Below are 18,498 nucleotides of genomic sequence, written 5' to 3' on the forward strand. Positions count from 1 at the left end.
TCTTAGAGATAAGTCAAAAGTGTCATAGAAGTATGATATTATCATATTACCATGACTTTCTGTCACATGCAGTGACGAATACTAAAAAAATTTTACATGAGTCGGAAGATGTTTGCTATCAAAATTTTATATGGTTTGATTGGGATTTTAACATATATTACATTTCACAAAAATTTTCACAAGGGGTCGGCTGCCAAAGGTGTAGGTCCGTCAATGGGCGCAAGGCACAAACATATGTCCATTTTTAAATACTCGAACGTTTATAATTTTTGATAACGTATTTGTTTCAAGAGAACATACGAGAATTGTTGACTTGGCACTAAAAGGTAGGCGACATCCGTCGACCCGTGAGTTGGTGAACTTTCCTTTTATAAATACTCTCGTTCCTTTATTCAAAATTTATATCATATTCCTACTTCAACTTTAATACCCACCACCAACCATTCTCTCACAACTCACCAACCACTAATCATGTCTCCGGCTACCAATCAAGTCATTTGCGTCACCGGCGCCGGCGGCTTCATCGCCTCATGGATGGTTAAATTGCTACTCGAGAAAGGCTATACCGTTAGAGGAACCGTTAGAAACCCAGGTTCGGTGCTCAGATTGAGAGAACTCGAAGAATAATATAATAACGAGAACTAATCTTATTTATTTATTTTCTAATTTTAGATGATCCGAAGAATAATCATTTGAGAGAACTCGAAGGAGCGAATGAGAGACTAACTCTATACAAAGCAGATCTTCTTGATTTCGAGAGCTTGCGTGAAGCCATTAACGGCTCTGATGGTGTCTTCCACACTGCTTCTCCGGTCACCGATGATCCTGTAAGTTGTTAATAATATTATACGTGTTGGCCGATAATAATTCATATTTACACTTTGACCAAATGTAAAAATAACCCCTGCTTTCTCTCACAGTAATGATTATGAACAAACCGGAGAAACGTACTAGCCAAATCAAGTATAAATAATATGTAAATTGATATGATGATTATGCTGCGGATACTGGATATTGCTCTTGGCAATAAAAGTGAAAGTTATGCCAAAGTATAACTTTTTTTTTTGCTTAAAATATTTAAACTGAAAAGTAGTGATTACATTGAAACAGAATGCAAAAGAACAAGAAGCTGCGACTCTAATTGATTGTGTGTAATTAATAATGATTTATATATAGGAACAAATGGTGGAGCCAGCAGTGATTGGAACAAGGAATGTAATAGTGGCTGCAGCAGAAGCTAAAGTCCGGCGAGTGGTGTTCACATCGTCGATTGGTGCGGTGTATATGGATCCGAACCGGAGTCCGGATGATGTTGTTGATGAGAGCTGCTGGAGTGACCTTGAATTCTGCAAGAACACCAAGGTACGTAATTTACACAGATTCTTATTTCTCTCGGAGACCAAATATTCTGGTGATGATGACAATGTGACATATTGATATTATTATTGAGTTATTGACATTTTCCTCAAGTTTGGTATAACTTGTTCACCACTTCATAGTCCATAATGTCAGCATGAATTTAAATATTCATTATAATATTATCATACACCTAACTTCACAAATTGTTGTGATTGAACTCTATTTTAGCTTGAGTTTACATAGGCGAAATGTTAATGATTAGATTAATTTTATGTTTTTTCTTTTAATTGTTATATGATTATTTAATTTAATGGTCAAACACCACCTTACACAAACTTGTGGGACTTTTATAGTTTTATAAAACTTATTTATAGTAAAGTGATGTGATAAACATAAACATAAACATAAACATATCATATCATGTAATTGTATAATTGTCTCTCTTTCTTGTGATTATTATTTAAAAGTGGTTTATCTAATAAATAATCACCATACATGTATATCTGGAAAATATTTAATTAACTGGTTTCTTTTGTGTGTATGAATGTTAGGCTATAATGATATATCTTTTGTTTGGGATAACTTATATAATAAAATTGATAAAATAGTCTAGATACATGGAAACAAAGAATATGGAGCACAAGTCGGTGAGACAATGCCATTCTTGGCATAAAAACGTGACATTTCCTTTTGAAATTACTTTTGATTCTTTTGGCTCCATTCTTATTAATTTCTTAAGCATTATAAAGTAGAAGGTGTGCCTAATCTTGGAACATGTTTGAAAACAACAGTTAGCTACAATGCCAAACATTTTTAATAATAGTTCATATTATATTTTAAAAATATACATTATTAAACATGCTTTATATAATACTTAGGTTTACAAATTTATATAACTATGTTAATATTTGTCCCACAGAATTGGTATTGCTATGGAAAAGCCGTGGCAGAACAGGCTGCATGGGACGAGGCTAAGGTGAGAGGAGTTGACCTGGTTGTTGTGAACCCGGTGTTGGTGATGGGACCGCTTTTGCAACCCACGGTCAATGCGAGCATCGTTCATATCTTAAAGTACCTAACAGGGTCAGCAAAGACCTATGCTAATTCAGTCCAAGCATACGTTGATGTACGAGATGTGGCATTGGCACACATTTTACTCTTCGAGACTCCCTCTGCTTCTGGCCGATATCTGTGTGCAGAGAGTGTGCTTCATCGCGGAGAAGTGGTTGAGATTTTGGCTAAATATTTCCCCGAATACCCTATACCCACCAAGTAATTTCACTTTCCTTCTTCATTCTTTTAAACAAACAAACGTACCAAGTATAATATCATTTAAAGCATTTTTCACACGTATAGAGTATAGAAATCTATATAATATGCAATGAAGTTAGAAGAACATATAAACAACCTTTTCCATTTTCAAATACAATATATATTTTTAAAATGTATAAATTTAGTGTAGATGAACCAAATACATGATTAGATCGACGTGGGACCATACAAGAATCGAAAGTAAAAAAGATTACACCAAAATTCAAAGAATACATTATCTTCTGGCTCATATAACTCCCCACCAAACCCAACATTCATAAGTGACGTGTAGTATGTGACTGGACCCACCCACCAACTACGACTCATTAGTGGACACTAGCAGTCCAAAATGGTTTCATTTTCAGGTGGACCATATTAACAGCAATCACTTACTTTTGAAACTAAGTATAAGAAAACAAAAAATAAACAAGGCTTTATTTATAATATTTAGGATGTGGCTTATCTTTAAAGTTATAATAATGGATGCTAAAACGTGTGATGGTGAATTGTAGGTGTAAAGACGAGACAAAACCACGAGCAAAGCCATACAAATTCTCAAACCAAAAGCTGAAAGATTTGGGTTTCGAATTTACACCCATCAAACAGAGTTTATACGAGACGGTTAAGAGTTTACAAGAGAAAGGTCACCTCCCGGTGCAACCAACCCAGACCGATGATCAAATCCGTATCAACGCTCAGTAATTTGTTAAATATTCGGTTATTTTTTAAACGTTCTCTATATATTTTTATGCTAAGGGAATTATCATTGTGTTTATGTTTTGTTTGTAAGTTGTAACACATATTCTCTCTACCAGTCCAATATGAAATGAAGAATTGGGGATTCTCTCTCTATTGAGATAAGATAATGAAAAAGCTCACCTATCTTAAATATATATATAAACGAAACCTTTAAAAACTCTCTGGTTGTCTCTATATTCTCTCAAGTAATCAGATTGCTTTATTGCTTTATTTATAAATGAAAGTTTCTCATGCATTTGACCCGAATTCATAGGTATGGGTCTCACCAAACCCAGATAGCCCTTAAACGGGTTATAACATCTCGTTAAATTAAAAATTAATCTCACCAAATATTTGAAATGAAAATCTTACAAAGTAGGGATATACTAAAAAATAATATCATGCGAGAACTATTCTAAGCGACTACTTAACTATGCCGGAACTTGTTTTAAGCAAGAACTAAGGCTCTGTGGGAACTATTCTAAGCGATTACTCTATTAAGCAAATACTATCTATGGCGAGAACTAATATTGTGATAACTTAAGTACGCGATAACTATGTGTTTTCAAGAACTTACCATTTCGTCAAGAAACCTTATCTGATCTTTAGCCTTGGATTCTTTATCTGATCCTTAAAACAAATCAAGATTCTAACTTTATGAATCCATACCCCTTGAAATGTCACATACTAAGATTCTATGCAAAACCAAAATCGAAAACACAAGGTTTATTCATAAAAACTCACCTTGACCCAAAAACCATAACTTTGGGTTGAAGATGACGGTGATTTGCGACGTTTGAAGTTGTTTATACCGGTGATTCTAAGCCAACTTCTCACCATCGTTAATGCCCACAACATGCTTTATTATAAATTTATAAACGGCATCTTATAAACTTTACTAATTTCGGATCAAAGTTTATAACCCTATTGTCTACAAAATCATTGATATGCATGTAGCAACTCATATTCTCAATTTTGCTAGGAGCATGTGCTTTGGTTGATATCGATCGGTCAGATCAGTAGATCAGTAAGTCGTCCAATTTGTTGTCCGGTAAGACAGGACCTTACTAACCTGATCAGTATAGCTGTATAGCGAGTCATAGTCCAGTTATGCTCACCCCTGCAAGTGCAAAGTTTGCTGAGTTCAATATCTTGAATTTGAGGTTGGATAACTGATTACATCATTTGTGTAAATTCGTTTAAAAGCAACATACTTTTATAAAAAAAGACTTTTACATAGTTGTATGCACTAGTAGAGGTGCACAAAGAACCCGAACCCGGAACCTGGACCCGAAAAAAAAACTGGAACCGATTTTTTTATATCCGGGTTTATAATACCCGAACCCGTACCCGACCCTACCCGTAGGGTACGCATATGGTATGCATTTCGGTACCAAAACCTGTACCCGAACCGGACCCGGTTTGTACCCGGTAATACCCGAAAACCGGAACCGATTCCATACCCAGAACCGGTTTTTCCAATACCAGAAACCGGGTTTTTAAAGTACCTAATCTATATCCAAAATTACCTGAAAAATACCTGAAGAATACCCAAAAGATACCCCTAAAAACTACAACCCCTTAAAAAAAATCTATACCCGGAAAAAAAACTCAAAAAAACCAAAAATAGGGTTTTTTCATTACCCAGAATACCCGGTTTTATACCCGACCCGAACCTGATACATTGGGTATGGTTTTTAGAGGCAATACCCGGACCCGACACGGTATTGCCAATACTTGATCATACCTGAACCTGGTTTCATACCCGGAACCAGGTATTTGAAAAATCCGATTTGTGCACTCTGTGCGCTAGTAGAGGGGCACAAAAAACCCTAACCCAGAACCGGACCCGATAAAAATACTCAGATACGGTTTTTTTTATATCCGGGTTTTTAATACCTGAACCCGTACCCGACCCTACCTGTAGGGTACAGATAAGGCATGCATTTCAGTACCAAAACCCGTACCCGGAACCGAACCCAATTTGTACCCGGTAATACCCGAAAACCTGAACCGGGTTTTACAAATACCCGGAATCGGGTTTTTCAAATACCTGATCTATACCCGATATTACCCGAAAAATACCCCGGGAAATTAATCCTAAAAGGTGCAACCCCTTAAAAAATCCAATATATATCCGAAAATACCTGGAAAAAAAACGCCAGAAAGAACTAGAAAATAGGGTTTTTTCAATACCCCGAATTAGGGTATTCAAATACCCGGTTTTAGAATACCTGGTTTTATACCCAACCTGAACCCGATACACAGGATATGGTGTTTAGAGACTATAACCAGACCTGACTCTGGTTTTGCGAATACCCGATTTTCCAATACCGGTCATACCCGAGCCCGGTTTTATACCGAACCCGGATATTTGAAAAACCCGATTTGTGCACCTCTATGCACTAGTCCTACTTGGTTATAGAGGTGCACATATCGAATTTCTTCTAACCCGGGTTCGGGTATAAAACTGGTTTCGAGTATGATCGATTATTGGAAAATCGGGTGTTCAGAGAAATTGGGTAGGGTTCGGGTAGAGTATTAAGGAGAAATACTCAACCCTATGTACCCGGGTAGGTATAATTGGGTTCGGGTACAACCCGATATCGGAACCGGGTATGTGTCCGGACATTAATACCCAGTTTTGAATTTTTATTTTTTTTATTCATTTTTATATTTGTTTAAAATTTAAATTTGCTTTGTAATTTATAAATATAATTAAACTATATTACAAAAACCATAATTCCACTTAAGTACAAATTATTTACTTAATAATATGTATTTTAAAAAAACTTAAACATAAAAGTTGTGAAGTAAACATAAGAATATACTATAAAAACTCATGTATTATTTTAGGTATTAAAAATTTGTTCTCGTGCATCGGGTATAACCGGGTATGAGTATAAGGTATTAACAGTTCCGGGTATTTACAGGTATAAATTGGGTACAATTCCGGTTTCAGGTATAGAATACCCGTGTATAAAAAAACCGATTTCGGGTATATTTTTGGGTCCGGCTTCTTGTGTGGGTTTTTTGTGCACCTTTGGTTGGTTATATGGTTGTTCCTCAATATCTGACCCAGGCCCACGATTTCTCATATAGTTATATGGGCTTTCGTTCAAAAATAAGGCCACATCACATCTGGCCTTTGTGTTAATGAATACAATTTGGATTGGATTTTAGTTTCTGTGACATAGGCCGTTTGCATAGAAGTCCACAAACCGGGTACTTTTAGGAACCGGAAACCGGTTCCGTGTATGATTAACAAAAGTCAAAGCTGGGTCGGGTAGGAACCGTATCTGGGTATAGTCAGGTTTTACGGATTTTGTTTTTCGGGTCGGGTAGGGTTGGGTTTTAACTGGGTATTTCCGGTTTCGGTTCCGGCTTGTCCAGATCGGTTCCGGTTCCGGGTACGGCTTTGGGAAGAAATCCTATACCAGGTTGTACCCGCAGCTCGGATACGAGTAGGAACCGCTTTCGAATCAATACACCGAATCAGATCCGGAACCAAATATTTTTTTGCGCACCTCTACATAAGCACATGCCTTTTCTCCAGGGCATATTTTCGTTTCTAAGCCTTTTTAATTATGCTTGGAACACCATAACCGAGCCAATTTCGACAATATCCAAATTTAACCAAAACCAATGCTTAACCGACCATTCATTCTGTTATTGTTAAGCCCCATAACCGAGCCGACTTTGCACACCCATAATAGTGCGAGCAATTTGCTAAAATAATATTAACAATGATGATGTTACAACACACTCAAACACATACTCCATAACACGTAAAATTTTATATAATTAATATGCCATGATCAAACAAATAAACATAAAAGTTGAAACGGTAATAAATAAAAAATTTATTAGTCCAATTCTAATATGCCAACGTGTTTTAGCTCAACTAGCATCAGGAGGAGAAATAAATATTTGGGAAGGGGTCGTAAGGTCTTAACTTCGAATCCGATCCCAATTGGGTTTTTACCGTAGTAGGCCTTCGGGCGACGGGTTTCTATAAACAGGAGACGGGCTACCCAACACTGTCTGCCTGTCTACAATCACGGACGTAAGAAGTCACCTTTTATCGTTGAGTTACTTCAGTGCCGAGCTTATCGTTGTTTGTTCAAAAAAGAAAAATGAACTCTAATATGACTGGGAAGACACTATTGAAATTTCAGCTACCGCCAAATGCAAACTCGTTCAACGTGTTATTTACATTTTTAATTGTTCCTCTTTCACCAAAGTCACCAATGTCTTCCTTTTTTCTTTTTCCTCTTCATTTTAGTCATTTACTTATGAGCTAACTAACTATTGACGAAAAAATGTATCACACTAAAAAGTTAAATAAGAAGAAATAACTGATAGTCCTATAAATAAATTTAATAACAAAATTAAGAAACATGACACAATCAATGATATTTAGATTTTTATTTTAAAATGGTTTTATGTAAAAGTTATTTCAAAAATGGAAAGAATTTGAGGGTTGTTACAAAAAATAGTGTAACCATAGTTTGAAATCACGTTTGACTACTTTTATAATGTACGTGTAAGATGAGTATTTTAGAAAATAGTACTTTTGATTAAAATAAGTCAAACCATGGTTTGAAACCAAGGATTGCATCAGAAAGTTAAACCTAAGAGCATTTTTATCCTATTCTATATCCCTTAATCCAAAATTATAATAAAACACGATACATTTTCTCTTTTATTTTCAATTAAATAATATTTTTTTATACTTTTATAATTATCGTTTATCTTTCCTTTACTCACAACCACTTTTAAAATATATTAAAAAATTATAGGGTGCGAAACAATAGCTTTTCAAATATACAGAAGACAAAATAACAAAATATGTCCTTTATGTTTGGTCTGATTTTCAGTAGACGTCATTTATCGAAACAAAAAGCAGAAGACATAAATCATGTATCAAATTCCTTTCAACTTACGTCCTTTGGCACTAACCCAGTTAAAATTTTTTGTTAACTTTGGTCATGTGCAAAACATGTGAGGGCAGTGTGGTCATTTTACCCCTTTAATGACTATTTATGTAATTAGATTAAAGATATAATCATCTTCTTCATCACCATCCAACCCATCACCACCATTAAACGCCACCAACTCAGGCCACCACTAACTCCGGCCACCACCATTATCTCTCTCTCTCCTCGCTCTCTTTTTTCTCTCTCAAACTCTCCTTCACCCACCACCACATGTGCCACCAACCACCCCATCGCTAGAAACCACCACCGCCTCCGTGTATCACCACCATCTCTGCAACAACACTGTCCACTCTTCACAACACTCACAATCCTTCACCTTCAATGGTCCTACGACTCGATTTTACTTAAACCCCCCAATTTCATCTCATAAATCAGTTGTCATACAACAACAAGACAAACCCTATATCTGATTGAGATGCAGGGGAAGCCGTGGTTCCCATCGTCGTCCTTATATATGGTAGCCACCAAAATTTAGATCTGCCAAGTCCCCGTCACACAAACAAACTTAATCTTCACTGATCTGGATCTATGTGGTGGTTGTGATATGCATAGTGGTGGTGAGAGGCGGAGATGGTGGTGGTCGCAGGAGGTTGGTTGGTGGCAAGAAGAGAGAAAGAAGAAGAGAAAGATAGAGAGTTTGAGGTTGGTTGATTGGTGGTAGAACGGTGGTGCAGTTGTGGTGGTGGTCTGATGGGTGCTGTGATGTAGAGAGGGAAATGTAGTAAAGAGAGAAAGAAGAAGAGAAAGAGAGACAGTTTGAGAAAAATACATTTTTTATATTATAAATTAGTTTATTATATTATACATTTTTTGTTAACTTTGGTCATGTGCAAAGCATGTGAGGGCAGTGTGGTCATTTTACCCCTTTAATGACTTTTTATGTAATTAGATTAAAGATATAATCATCTTCTTCATCACCATCCAACCCATCACCACCATTAAACGCCACCAACTCAGGCCACCACTAACTCCAGCCACTGCCATCCTCTCTCTCTCTCTCCTCACTCTCTTTTTTCTCTCTCAAACTCTCCTTCACCCACCACCACATGTGCCACCAACCACCCCATCGCTAGAAACCACCACCGCCTCCGTGTATCACCACCATCTCTGCAACAACACTGTCCACTCTTCACAACACTCACAATCCTTCACCTTCAATGGTCCTACGACTCGATTTTACTTAAACCCCCCAATTTCATCTCATAAATCAGTTGTCATACAACAACAAGACAAACCCTATATCTGATTGAGATGCAGGGGAAGCCGTGGTTCCCATCGTCGTCCTTATATATGGTAGCCACCAAAATTTAGATCTGCCAAGTCCCCGTCACACAAACAAACTTAATCTTCACTGATCTGGATCTATGTGGTGGTTGTGATATGCATGGTGGTGGTGAGAGGCGGAGATGGTGGTGGTTGCAGGAGGTTGGTTGGTGGCAAGAAGAGAGAAAGAAGAAGAGAAAGATAGAGAGTTTGAGGTTGGTTGATTGGTGGCAGAACGGTGGTGCAGTTGTGGTGGTGGTCTGATGGGTGCTGTGGTGTAGAGAGGGAAATGTAGTAAAGAGAGAAAGAAGAAGAGAAAGAGAGACAGTTTGAGAAAAATACATTTTTTATATTATAAATTAGTTTATTATATTATACATTTTTTGTTAACTTTGGTCATGTGCAAAGCATGTGAGGGCAGTGTGGTCATTTTACCCCTTTAATGACTTTTTATGTAATTAGATTAAAGATATAATCATCTTCTTCATCACCATCCAACCCATCACCACCATTAAACGCCACCAACTCAGGCCACCACTAACTCCGGCCACTGCCATCCTCTCACTCTCTCCTCACTCTCTTTTTTCTCTCTCAAACTCTCCTTCACCCACCACCACATGTGCCACCAACCACCCCATCGCTAGAAACCACCACCGCCTCCGTGTATCACCACCATCTCTGCAACAACACTGTCTGTGACATCTGCCCCGATCCGACCCGACCCAGGTACCCGTTTCTCTGATCCGATCTCTTTCTTTTATGATTTAATATTTATTTATACTTATATTTTACTTTTAATAATAATAATATATTTTCCTTCCCGCCTCTTTCTCTCTCTTTCTTTCCGCCGTCCCGTCCCTCTTCCTTCTCTCTTTCCGCCTTCTGTTCCCTCTTGTCGCCGTCCCGCCCTTAAGCCTTGTTTCCTTCTTTTTCTCCTCTCCTTGTCCTTTGTTTCTTCCCGCCTAAGGTTGTCTGCGCAGCTCCACGCGCCAGACTCCTTACAAGGAAGCCTGCGTGAAGACCATCTGTTCCAGCGATACGCGAGACGAACTCTTCTCGCAGCGCGCTAAGAACGGTAGTTCTTCCCGCGACGCGCTAAGGATTTGTAGTTCTTCTCGCAGCGCGCTAAGAATCGTAGTTCATCCCTCGACGCGCGAAGAATTATAGTTCTTCCCGCGGCGCGCTAGGAATTGAAGTTCCTCCCGCGGCGCGCTAAGAAATGTGATTCTTCCCGCGGCGCGCTAAGAAATGTGATTCTTTCCGCGGCGCGCCTTAGCCTTCTCGCCCGCAGCTTTCTCGCGCTAGACTTGTATCTTTTCTTCTGTTTAATCTAGCCGTTTGCTTTTGTGTTGTCTTATCTTCTGTGCTGTTGACCTGACCTACCTTATGTCTGAAAAGCCACTTTTGGCGCAGCATGCGCACCAACCCCATTGGTTGACAGAAAAAGTGACTGACATAATCTTTTGAGATCTGCTTTTCCATGCCTGACCAGTACCTTTATCTGACCCGCCCATGCCTGTTTACTGTTCCCTGTCAGCTTTATCTTGCCCCCTGCAGCTGCCATATCTTTTGATATCTTTTGCTTTTGGAATCTTTTACTTTTTGGAGATCTTTTCCCCTTTTCTAGGGATTGTGTTCCCTAGGGTTTCTCTATAAATAATAATGCTATTTTCTTAACACTACACACACAAACACTTAATTTAACCTCCTCCTTGCTCTCTCTGCCGTCTTCCTCTCTGCCTCCGTCTTCCTCCCTGTTCTGCTCTGCTTTTCCGGTAATATATAATATATATAATAACTTACTTATTAATTATGCTAACTTATAATCAAGACTTAAAACAAATCATTAAAACAATAATCTTATTTATAGGTTAACTTGTGCTTGTTTAAAGTTGGTTCTTGCTTTATCTTACACCGCATCGTTTATCATGTGAGTAATCTCGTACCTAATCCCTTTTTATTTTTAATGTTTTGGGATGTTCATGTGTTCGTACAAACTTGAGTCTTAAACTTGTTTATGAACTTTAGTCGCGCAGTATCCCATGTATTGAGGACGTTTACTTGGCTGTTTATTTGTATGTGTGTATCATTAACCGCTTTGTTCGGCCTATTCCGAAGTTTTCATGGATCCATTAGATGAACACGGGAGACCTATCGTTTACGGTTTTCTTTGTTTACACTTGCACAGATGTTTTCTCGTTTTTTGTGCTCATTTGGGAGCACGGATTGAACTATGAACTATGAGCTATGATCTATTTAGGCTTGATCACAATCTGATTACACCCTTGTTAAACACCAGACATACACGTGTTGCGCGCAGATTTATTGTTATCTATGTATTGTATTAAACTTGATTTCTCACCAACACGCAAGTGTTTGACGTTTTATTTTAACACATGTTCAGGTTTGCAGTAGCTGTTTTGGAGTTCGAGGACACGTAGGAAGTTTTCTTTATTTTGGACCTAGATTAAAATGTATCAAGACAAGTTATTGCTGTTTTATTATTATGATTTTTAATATAATGATTTATGTTGATTTATGCTATCTTGTGTTTACTCTGCGCGTGCGCGAATGAATATATTTATTAAATATTGACACCCAATAGTGTCACGAGTAATGAAACAATATGTGGCGCCCCGATGTATAATCCGCCTTTGGTCGGGGTGTTACAGATTGGTATCAGAGCCCGTTGACTTTAGGATAGGTGGTTAAACGTAACGGCCTAGAATACCTAAGAGTCCCTTCTCGCGCATGAGAGAAATCTCATGTTTGCGCGCTTATTGTTAATTACTCGTTATTTATAAATATGCTTGCGCAGACGCAGTATATGATTTTATGTTTTATTCCGCGATATTTCGATTTTTGTTGAATTTCGATTTTTATTGATTTTACTTACATATTCGTTTGTTGGATTTGAAAATTCGAAAAGTCATGGTGATACATGAATAGTCGATTTTCAATTTCCATTTACGGTTATGTTCTGAGGTTGGAGACTTGGAAAGTCATGGTGATACATGAATTGTCAACCTCCAATACTCATTTTCTTGTATATTTTATATTGAAGATTGAAAAGTCATGGTGATACATGAATCGTCAATCTCCAATACTCGTTTGCTCGTATATTTTAAATTGGGAACTCGGAAAGTCATGGTGATACATGAATTGTCGATTCTTGATTCGAATTTGTTACCTTTATTAAGTCTGCATTTTGGGTCATTTATTTTACTTTAACTCTTGACAGTAACTGACTCCGTGAAACCAAGCTTTTCAAGGTTATACTTTGCGCTAAAACCAAGATATTAACTAAAATTAAAACTTTTATAGAATGCCTCCGCTATCTCGCCGCCATCAGAGGAGAGAAGCCTCGCGCAGACGTTCGCAACAACGTTCCCAGGAAATGGCCGCCGCAATAGCCCAAGCCTTAAACCAAAACAATGCTAACACCTCTGGTTACAACATTAAGTCCTTTAACGCGGGTAACCCTCCAAAGTTCACAGGCCTTGAAGGAGCCACCGTGATGCTCCAGTGGGTTGAGAAAATAGAAAACACTTTCCTCCACACCCAATGCCCCTCAGACAGACGAACCCTGTATGCTTCCAGTGTCCTGGAATCTAGAGCGCTTACATGGTGGAATGGAGTAGCTCATGCGCGTGGCGCAGAAACTGCTTCTAGCATGCTCTGGGAGGAATTCAAGGAAATTCTGATGCGAGAATTCTGCCCTCCCAACGAAGTTAAGCGCCTCGAGGAGGAATTTTGGAATCTTAAGCAATACAGCGGTGAAGCGCGCGAGTACGCGACGCGTTTCCATGAACTAAGTCTGCTTGTCCCTCACCTTGTTACCCCATCCCGCCGAGCCATCGAGAAATTCCTTGGGGGTCTCCCCATGGAAATTCAAGATTCTGTATGGGCCAGAAACCCAGTAACCCTCTCTGACGCCATCGAGTTGGCCGCTGTGCTCAGCGACAACCATGTCAGAGCAGGAACCCTGTTCCTGCGGGGATCTGAGAAGACCAAACTCACCAAGACTGTTCCTGAACCAACAGAAACCAAACCAGAACCCTCAAACCGTAACAACCTCAAGCGCAGGCGCAAAGCCTATGCGCTTACCAACCCGCCCATTGTCCAGCAACCCATCTACCAACCTCCAGTTTACTCGCCTAACCCACTGTCAACCTACCCAACACCTCCTGTAGTCCATAACTATGCCTTAACCAATCCCGCACTCCCTGCCCCGCCACCTAAGAAACCTTACACAGGAAATCAACCCTTTTGCCCAACCTGTAGACTTCACCACCCAACCCAAACCCCGTGTCGACAATGTAACCGATGTGGCCGCGTTGGTCACTCTGCCGAATACTGTAGAGTCCCTCCCGCCAACCCAATTGTGCCAACACCACCAGTCTACCCGCAGAACCCACAACCAACCTACCAAAACCCACGACCCAGGTCGTGCTATAACTGCGGTGATCCCAGTCATTTCCGGAATGCATGCCCGAGACTACAAGTTCAGATTACGCAAGCGAACCCGGTGAACCAGATTTCGAACCAAGTGACACGCGGACGAGCTTTTAACATAACCGCGCACCAAGCGCAAGCGAATAATGACGTAGTTAATGGTACATTTTTGCTTAACGGATTTTATGCTTCTGTACTTTTTGATACTGGCGCCGATCGAAGTTTTATTTCTCGCGCGTTTGAGCAGAAGCTTGCGCGACCGCGCAACGATTTAAAAGAGAATTTTTCAGTTGAATTGGCTAATGGCGAAACTGTTTTAATTAACTCCGTGATTAAGGATTGCACGCTTAACCTTAACGAAAACGATTTTCTAATCGACCTCATCCCCATGCCTCTTGGAAGCTTTGATGTTATTATTGGTATGGACTGGCTCTCGAAGAATCGCGCCGAAGTTATTTGCGCCAAGAAGATGATTCGCATACCTCGAGAAAATGGTGATCTTCACATCTACGGCGAGAAACCCTCCCGCGGTCTTAAACTTATGTCTTGCGCCGAAGCCCGAAGGCTCATGAGAAAAAGGTGTATTGCATTCTTAGCCCATGTGGTTAAACCTGCTGAAGAAAAGAAGAAGCTTCGCGATATCCCTGTTGTGCGTGATTTCCCTGAAGTTTTTCCTGATGATCTTCCTGGTATCCCTCCCGCTCGTGAAGTCGAGTTCCGTATTGATCTTGTCCCTGGTGCTTCCCCCGTAGCCAAATCTCCTTACCGTCTTGCGCCCGCTGAGATGCAAGAATTGGCAAGCCAACTTCAAGAGTTGACTGCTAAAGGATTCATTCGCCCTAGCTCTTCGCCCTGGGGTGCTCCGGTGTTGTTCGTTAAAAAGAAAGATGGATCGTTTCGCATGTGTATTGATTACCGCGAGTTGAACAAACTCACCATTAAGAACCGGTATCCCTTACCGCGTATTGACGACCTCTTTGATCAACTCCAAGGTGCCTCTTGTTTCTCGAAGATCGATCTCCGCTCTGGCTATCACCAGTTGCGCATCCGCGATGAAGATGTTCCGAAGACTGCTTTTCGAACTCGTTATGGCCATTTTGAATTCTTGGTCATGTCCTTCGGTTTAACCAACGCACCCGCCGTTTTCATGGATCTAATGAATCGGGTGTGTAGGCCTTTCTTGGATAAATTCGTGATTGTGTTTATCGATGACGTTCTGATTTATTCCAAAACCAAGGCCGAGCATGAGCAACATCTTCGGTTGGTGTTGCAAAAGCTTCGAGCCGAGCAGCTATTTGCCAAGCTTTCCAAGTGTGAATTCTGGTCTGATGAAATACAGTTTCTTGGTCATGTTGTAAACAAGGTGGGTATTCATGTCGACCCATCCAAGATTGAAGCAATCAAGAACTGGATTACGCCGACCACTCCTTCTGAGATCCGTTCCTTTCTGGGCTTAGCTGGTTATTATCGGCGCTTCATTTCGAACTTCTCGAAGATCGCTTTGCCTTTAACAGCTTTAACGCACAAAGGTAAACCGTATATTTGGGGCTCGAAGCAAGAAGAAGCCTTTCTAACGCTCAAGCGTTTGTTGTGTGAAGCTCCTGTTCTTGCGCTACCTGAGGGTAATGATGATTTTGTCGTGTACTGCGATGCCTCCAACCAAGGTCTCGGTTGTGTTCTTATGCAACGAGGCAAGGTTATCGCTTACGCATCGAGACAACTCAAGGTTCATGAAAAGAATTATACAACTCACGATCTCGAACTTGGTGCAGTTGTTTTTGCCTTGAAGATCTGGAGACACTACCTTTATGGTACTAAGTGTATCCTCTACACTGACCATAAAAGCCTTCAGCATATTTTTGATCAAAAGGAACTTAACATGAGACAACGCCGATGGAACGAACTCATCAGCGATTACGATTGTGAGATCCGGTATCATCCTGGTAAGGCTAATGTGGTAGCCGATGCGCTCAGCCGAAAACCCTGCCAGCTTAACTGTATCTTGCCGCGCACGCAGCTTCACTTCGCGCCGATCCAAAGCAACCTTGAATCGCGCATACGTGACGCGCAGCGCGCATCCATCAATAATGGTAACCTTCGCGCCGAGTTAGCGTGTGGCGCGGAAGCGCACTTTGTCCCTAATCTGAGTGGAATTCTCTGCTACCTTAATCGCATCTGGATTCCCTTTGATGAGAATCTTCGCGCTGATATCCTGAGTGAAGCGCACAAATCTCGATATTCTATTCATCCTAGCGCTGATAAGATGTACAAGGATTTGCGCATTACTTATTGGTGGCCCGGTATGAAGAATGATATTGCTGTGTTCGTAGCTAGATGCCTGACTTGTTCTAAGGTAAAAGCTGAACATCAACGCCCATCTGGTTTGCTCGAACAACCAGAAATTCCTACGTGGAAATGGGAATGTGTAGCGATGGACTTTATTACCAAGTTACCTTTGACAGCAATCAAACATGATAGCATTTGGGTAATAGTGGATCGTTTGACTAAGTCTGCTCACTTTCTGCCCATTCGTGAAAACTACCGTGTTGAGCATCTCGCGCAGCTTTATGTCAAGGAAATTGTCTGCCGCCATGGTACTCCTTTGAGCATCATATCCGATCGCGATGGCCGTTTTATATCCCGCTTTTGGAAATCTCTCCAATCTGCGCTAGGAACTCGCTTGGACATGAGTACTGCATATCATCCTCAGACTGACGGTCAGTCTGAGCGAACTATTCAAACTCTTGAGGATATGCTTCGATCTTGTGTTCTTGATTTTGGAGGTAATTGGGATTCACACCTGCCTTTGATTGAGTTTTCTTATAATAACAGCTATCATTCCAGTATCGGTATGGCCCCATTTGAAGCACTTTACGGTCGTAAGTGCCGCTCCCCGATTTGTTGGAGCGAAGTGGGTGAACCTCAAATCACAGGACCCGAACTTGTTCAAGAGACAACCGATAAAATCGCCAAGATCCGTGATCATCTGCTGACTGCCAGAAGCCGACAGAAGAGTTACGCAGATCGTAGGCGAAAGCCTCTCGAATTTCAAGTTGGTGATCTTGTTCTCCTCAAAGTGTCGCCCTGGAAGGGTGTTGTCCGCTTTGGGAAGAAAGGTAAGCTTGCTCCTCGATATGTTGGACCATTTAAGATTCTCGCGCGTGTAGGAAAAGTTGCCTACAGACTTGACCTGCCGCCCGCGCTCAGTAATGTGCATCCAACGTTCCATGTATCCAATCTCAAGAAGTGTTTAGCTGACGAGAACCTTCACATTCCACTCGATGAAGTTCAAGTTGATGAATCTATGCATTTCGTTGAGAAGCCTGTTGAGATTATGGATCGCGAGGTTAAGCAAACCAAGCGCAGTCGCATCCCTATCGTGAAAGTTCGCTGGGAGTCCAAGCGCGGAGCCGAGTTTACATGGGAAAGGGAAGATCTGATGAAGATCAAGTACCCGCACCTGTTCTCTGCGCAACCTACTTCGAGATAAATTTCGGGACGAAATTTCTTAAAGTAGGGGAGACTGTGACATCTGCCCCGATCCGACCCGACCCAGGTACCCGTTTCTCTGATCCGATCTCTTTCTTTTATGATTTAATATTTATTTATACTTATATTTTACTTTTAATAATAATAATATATTTTCCTTCCCGCCTCTTTCTCTCTCTTTCTTTCCGCCGTCCCGTCCCTCTTCCTTCTCTCTTTCCGCCTTCTGTTCCCTCTTGTCGCCGTCCCGCCCTTAAGCCTTGTTTCCTTCTTTTTCTCCTCTCCTTGTTCTTTGTTTCTTCCCGCCTAAGGTTGTCTGCGCAGCTCCACGCGCCAGACTCCTTACAAGGAAGCCTGCGTGAAGACCATCTGTTCCAGCGATACGCGAGACGAACTCTTCTCGCAGCGCGCTAAGAACGGTAGTTCTTCCCGCGACGCGCTAAGGATTTGTAGTTCTTCTCGCAGCGCGCTAAGAATCGTAGTTCATCCCTCGACACGCGAAGAATTATAGTTCTTCCCGCGGCGCGCTAGGAATTGAAGTTCCTCCCGCGGCGCGCTAAGAAATGTGATTCTTCCCGCGGCGCGCTAAGAAATGTGATTCTTTCCGCGGCGCGCCTTAGCCTTCTCGCGCGCAGCTTTCTCGCGCTAGACTTGTATCTTTTCTTCTGTTTAATCTAGCCGTTTGCTTTTGTGTTGTCTTATCTTCTGTGCTGTTGACCTGACCTACCTTATGTCTGAAAAGCCACTTTTGGCGCAGCATGCGCATCAACCCCATTGGTTGACAGAAAAAGTGACTGACATAATCTTTTGAGATCTGCTTTTCCATGCCTGACCAGTACCTTTATCTGACCCGCCCATGCCTGTTTACTGTTCCCTGTCAGCTTTA

At 40.7% G+C, this 18,498-nt stretch overlaps 1 protein-coding gene across 1 annotated transcript; it reads left to right on the forward strand.

Annotated features, from left to right (window-relative positions):
* The first annotated feature begins 400 nt into the window (after positions 1 to 400).
* LOC143536203 (cinnamoyl-CoA reductase 1-like) lies at positions 401 to 3,500 on the forward strand. Its single transcript, XM_077030246.1, has 5 exons — positions 401 to 592; positions 673 to 827; positions 1,177 to 1,362; positions 2,279 to 2,631; positions 3,183 to 3,500. Exons 1-5 carry the CDS (start codon positions 472 to 474, stop codon positions 3,370 to 3,372), a joined length of 1,005 nt encoding a protein of 334 aa, XP_076886361.1. The 5' UTR covers positions 401 to 471; the 3' UTR covers positions 3,373 to 3,500.
* The last annotated feature ends 14,998 nt before the right edge of the window (positions 3,501 to 18,498 follow it).

This window comes from Bidens hawaiensis, unplaced genomic scaffold, assembly GCF_021521415.1.
Source record: "Bidens hawaiensis isolate Kalapana, Puna unplaced genomic scaffold, B.hawaiensis_p1.1 tig00010744_1, whole genome shotgun sequence".
Lineage (NCBI taxonomy): Eukaryota > Viridiplantae > Streptophyta > Magnoliopsida > Asterales > Asteraceae > Bidens > Bidens hawaiensis.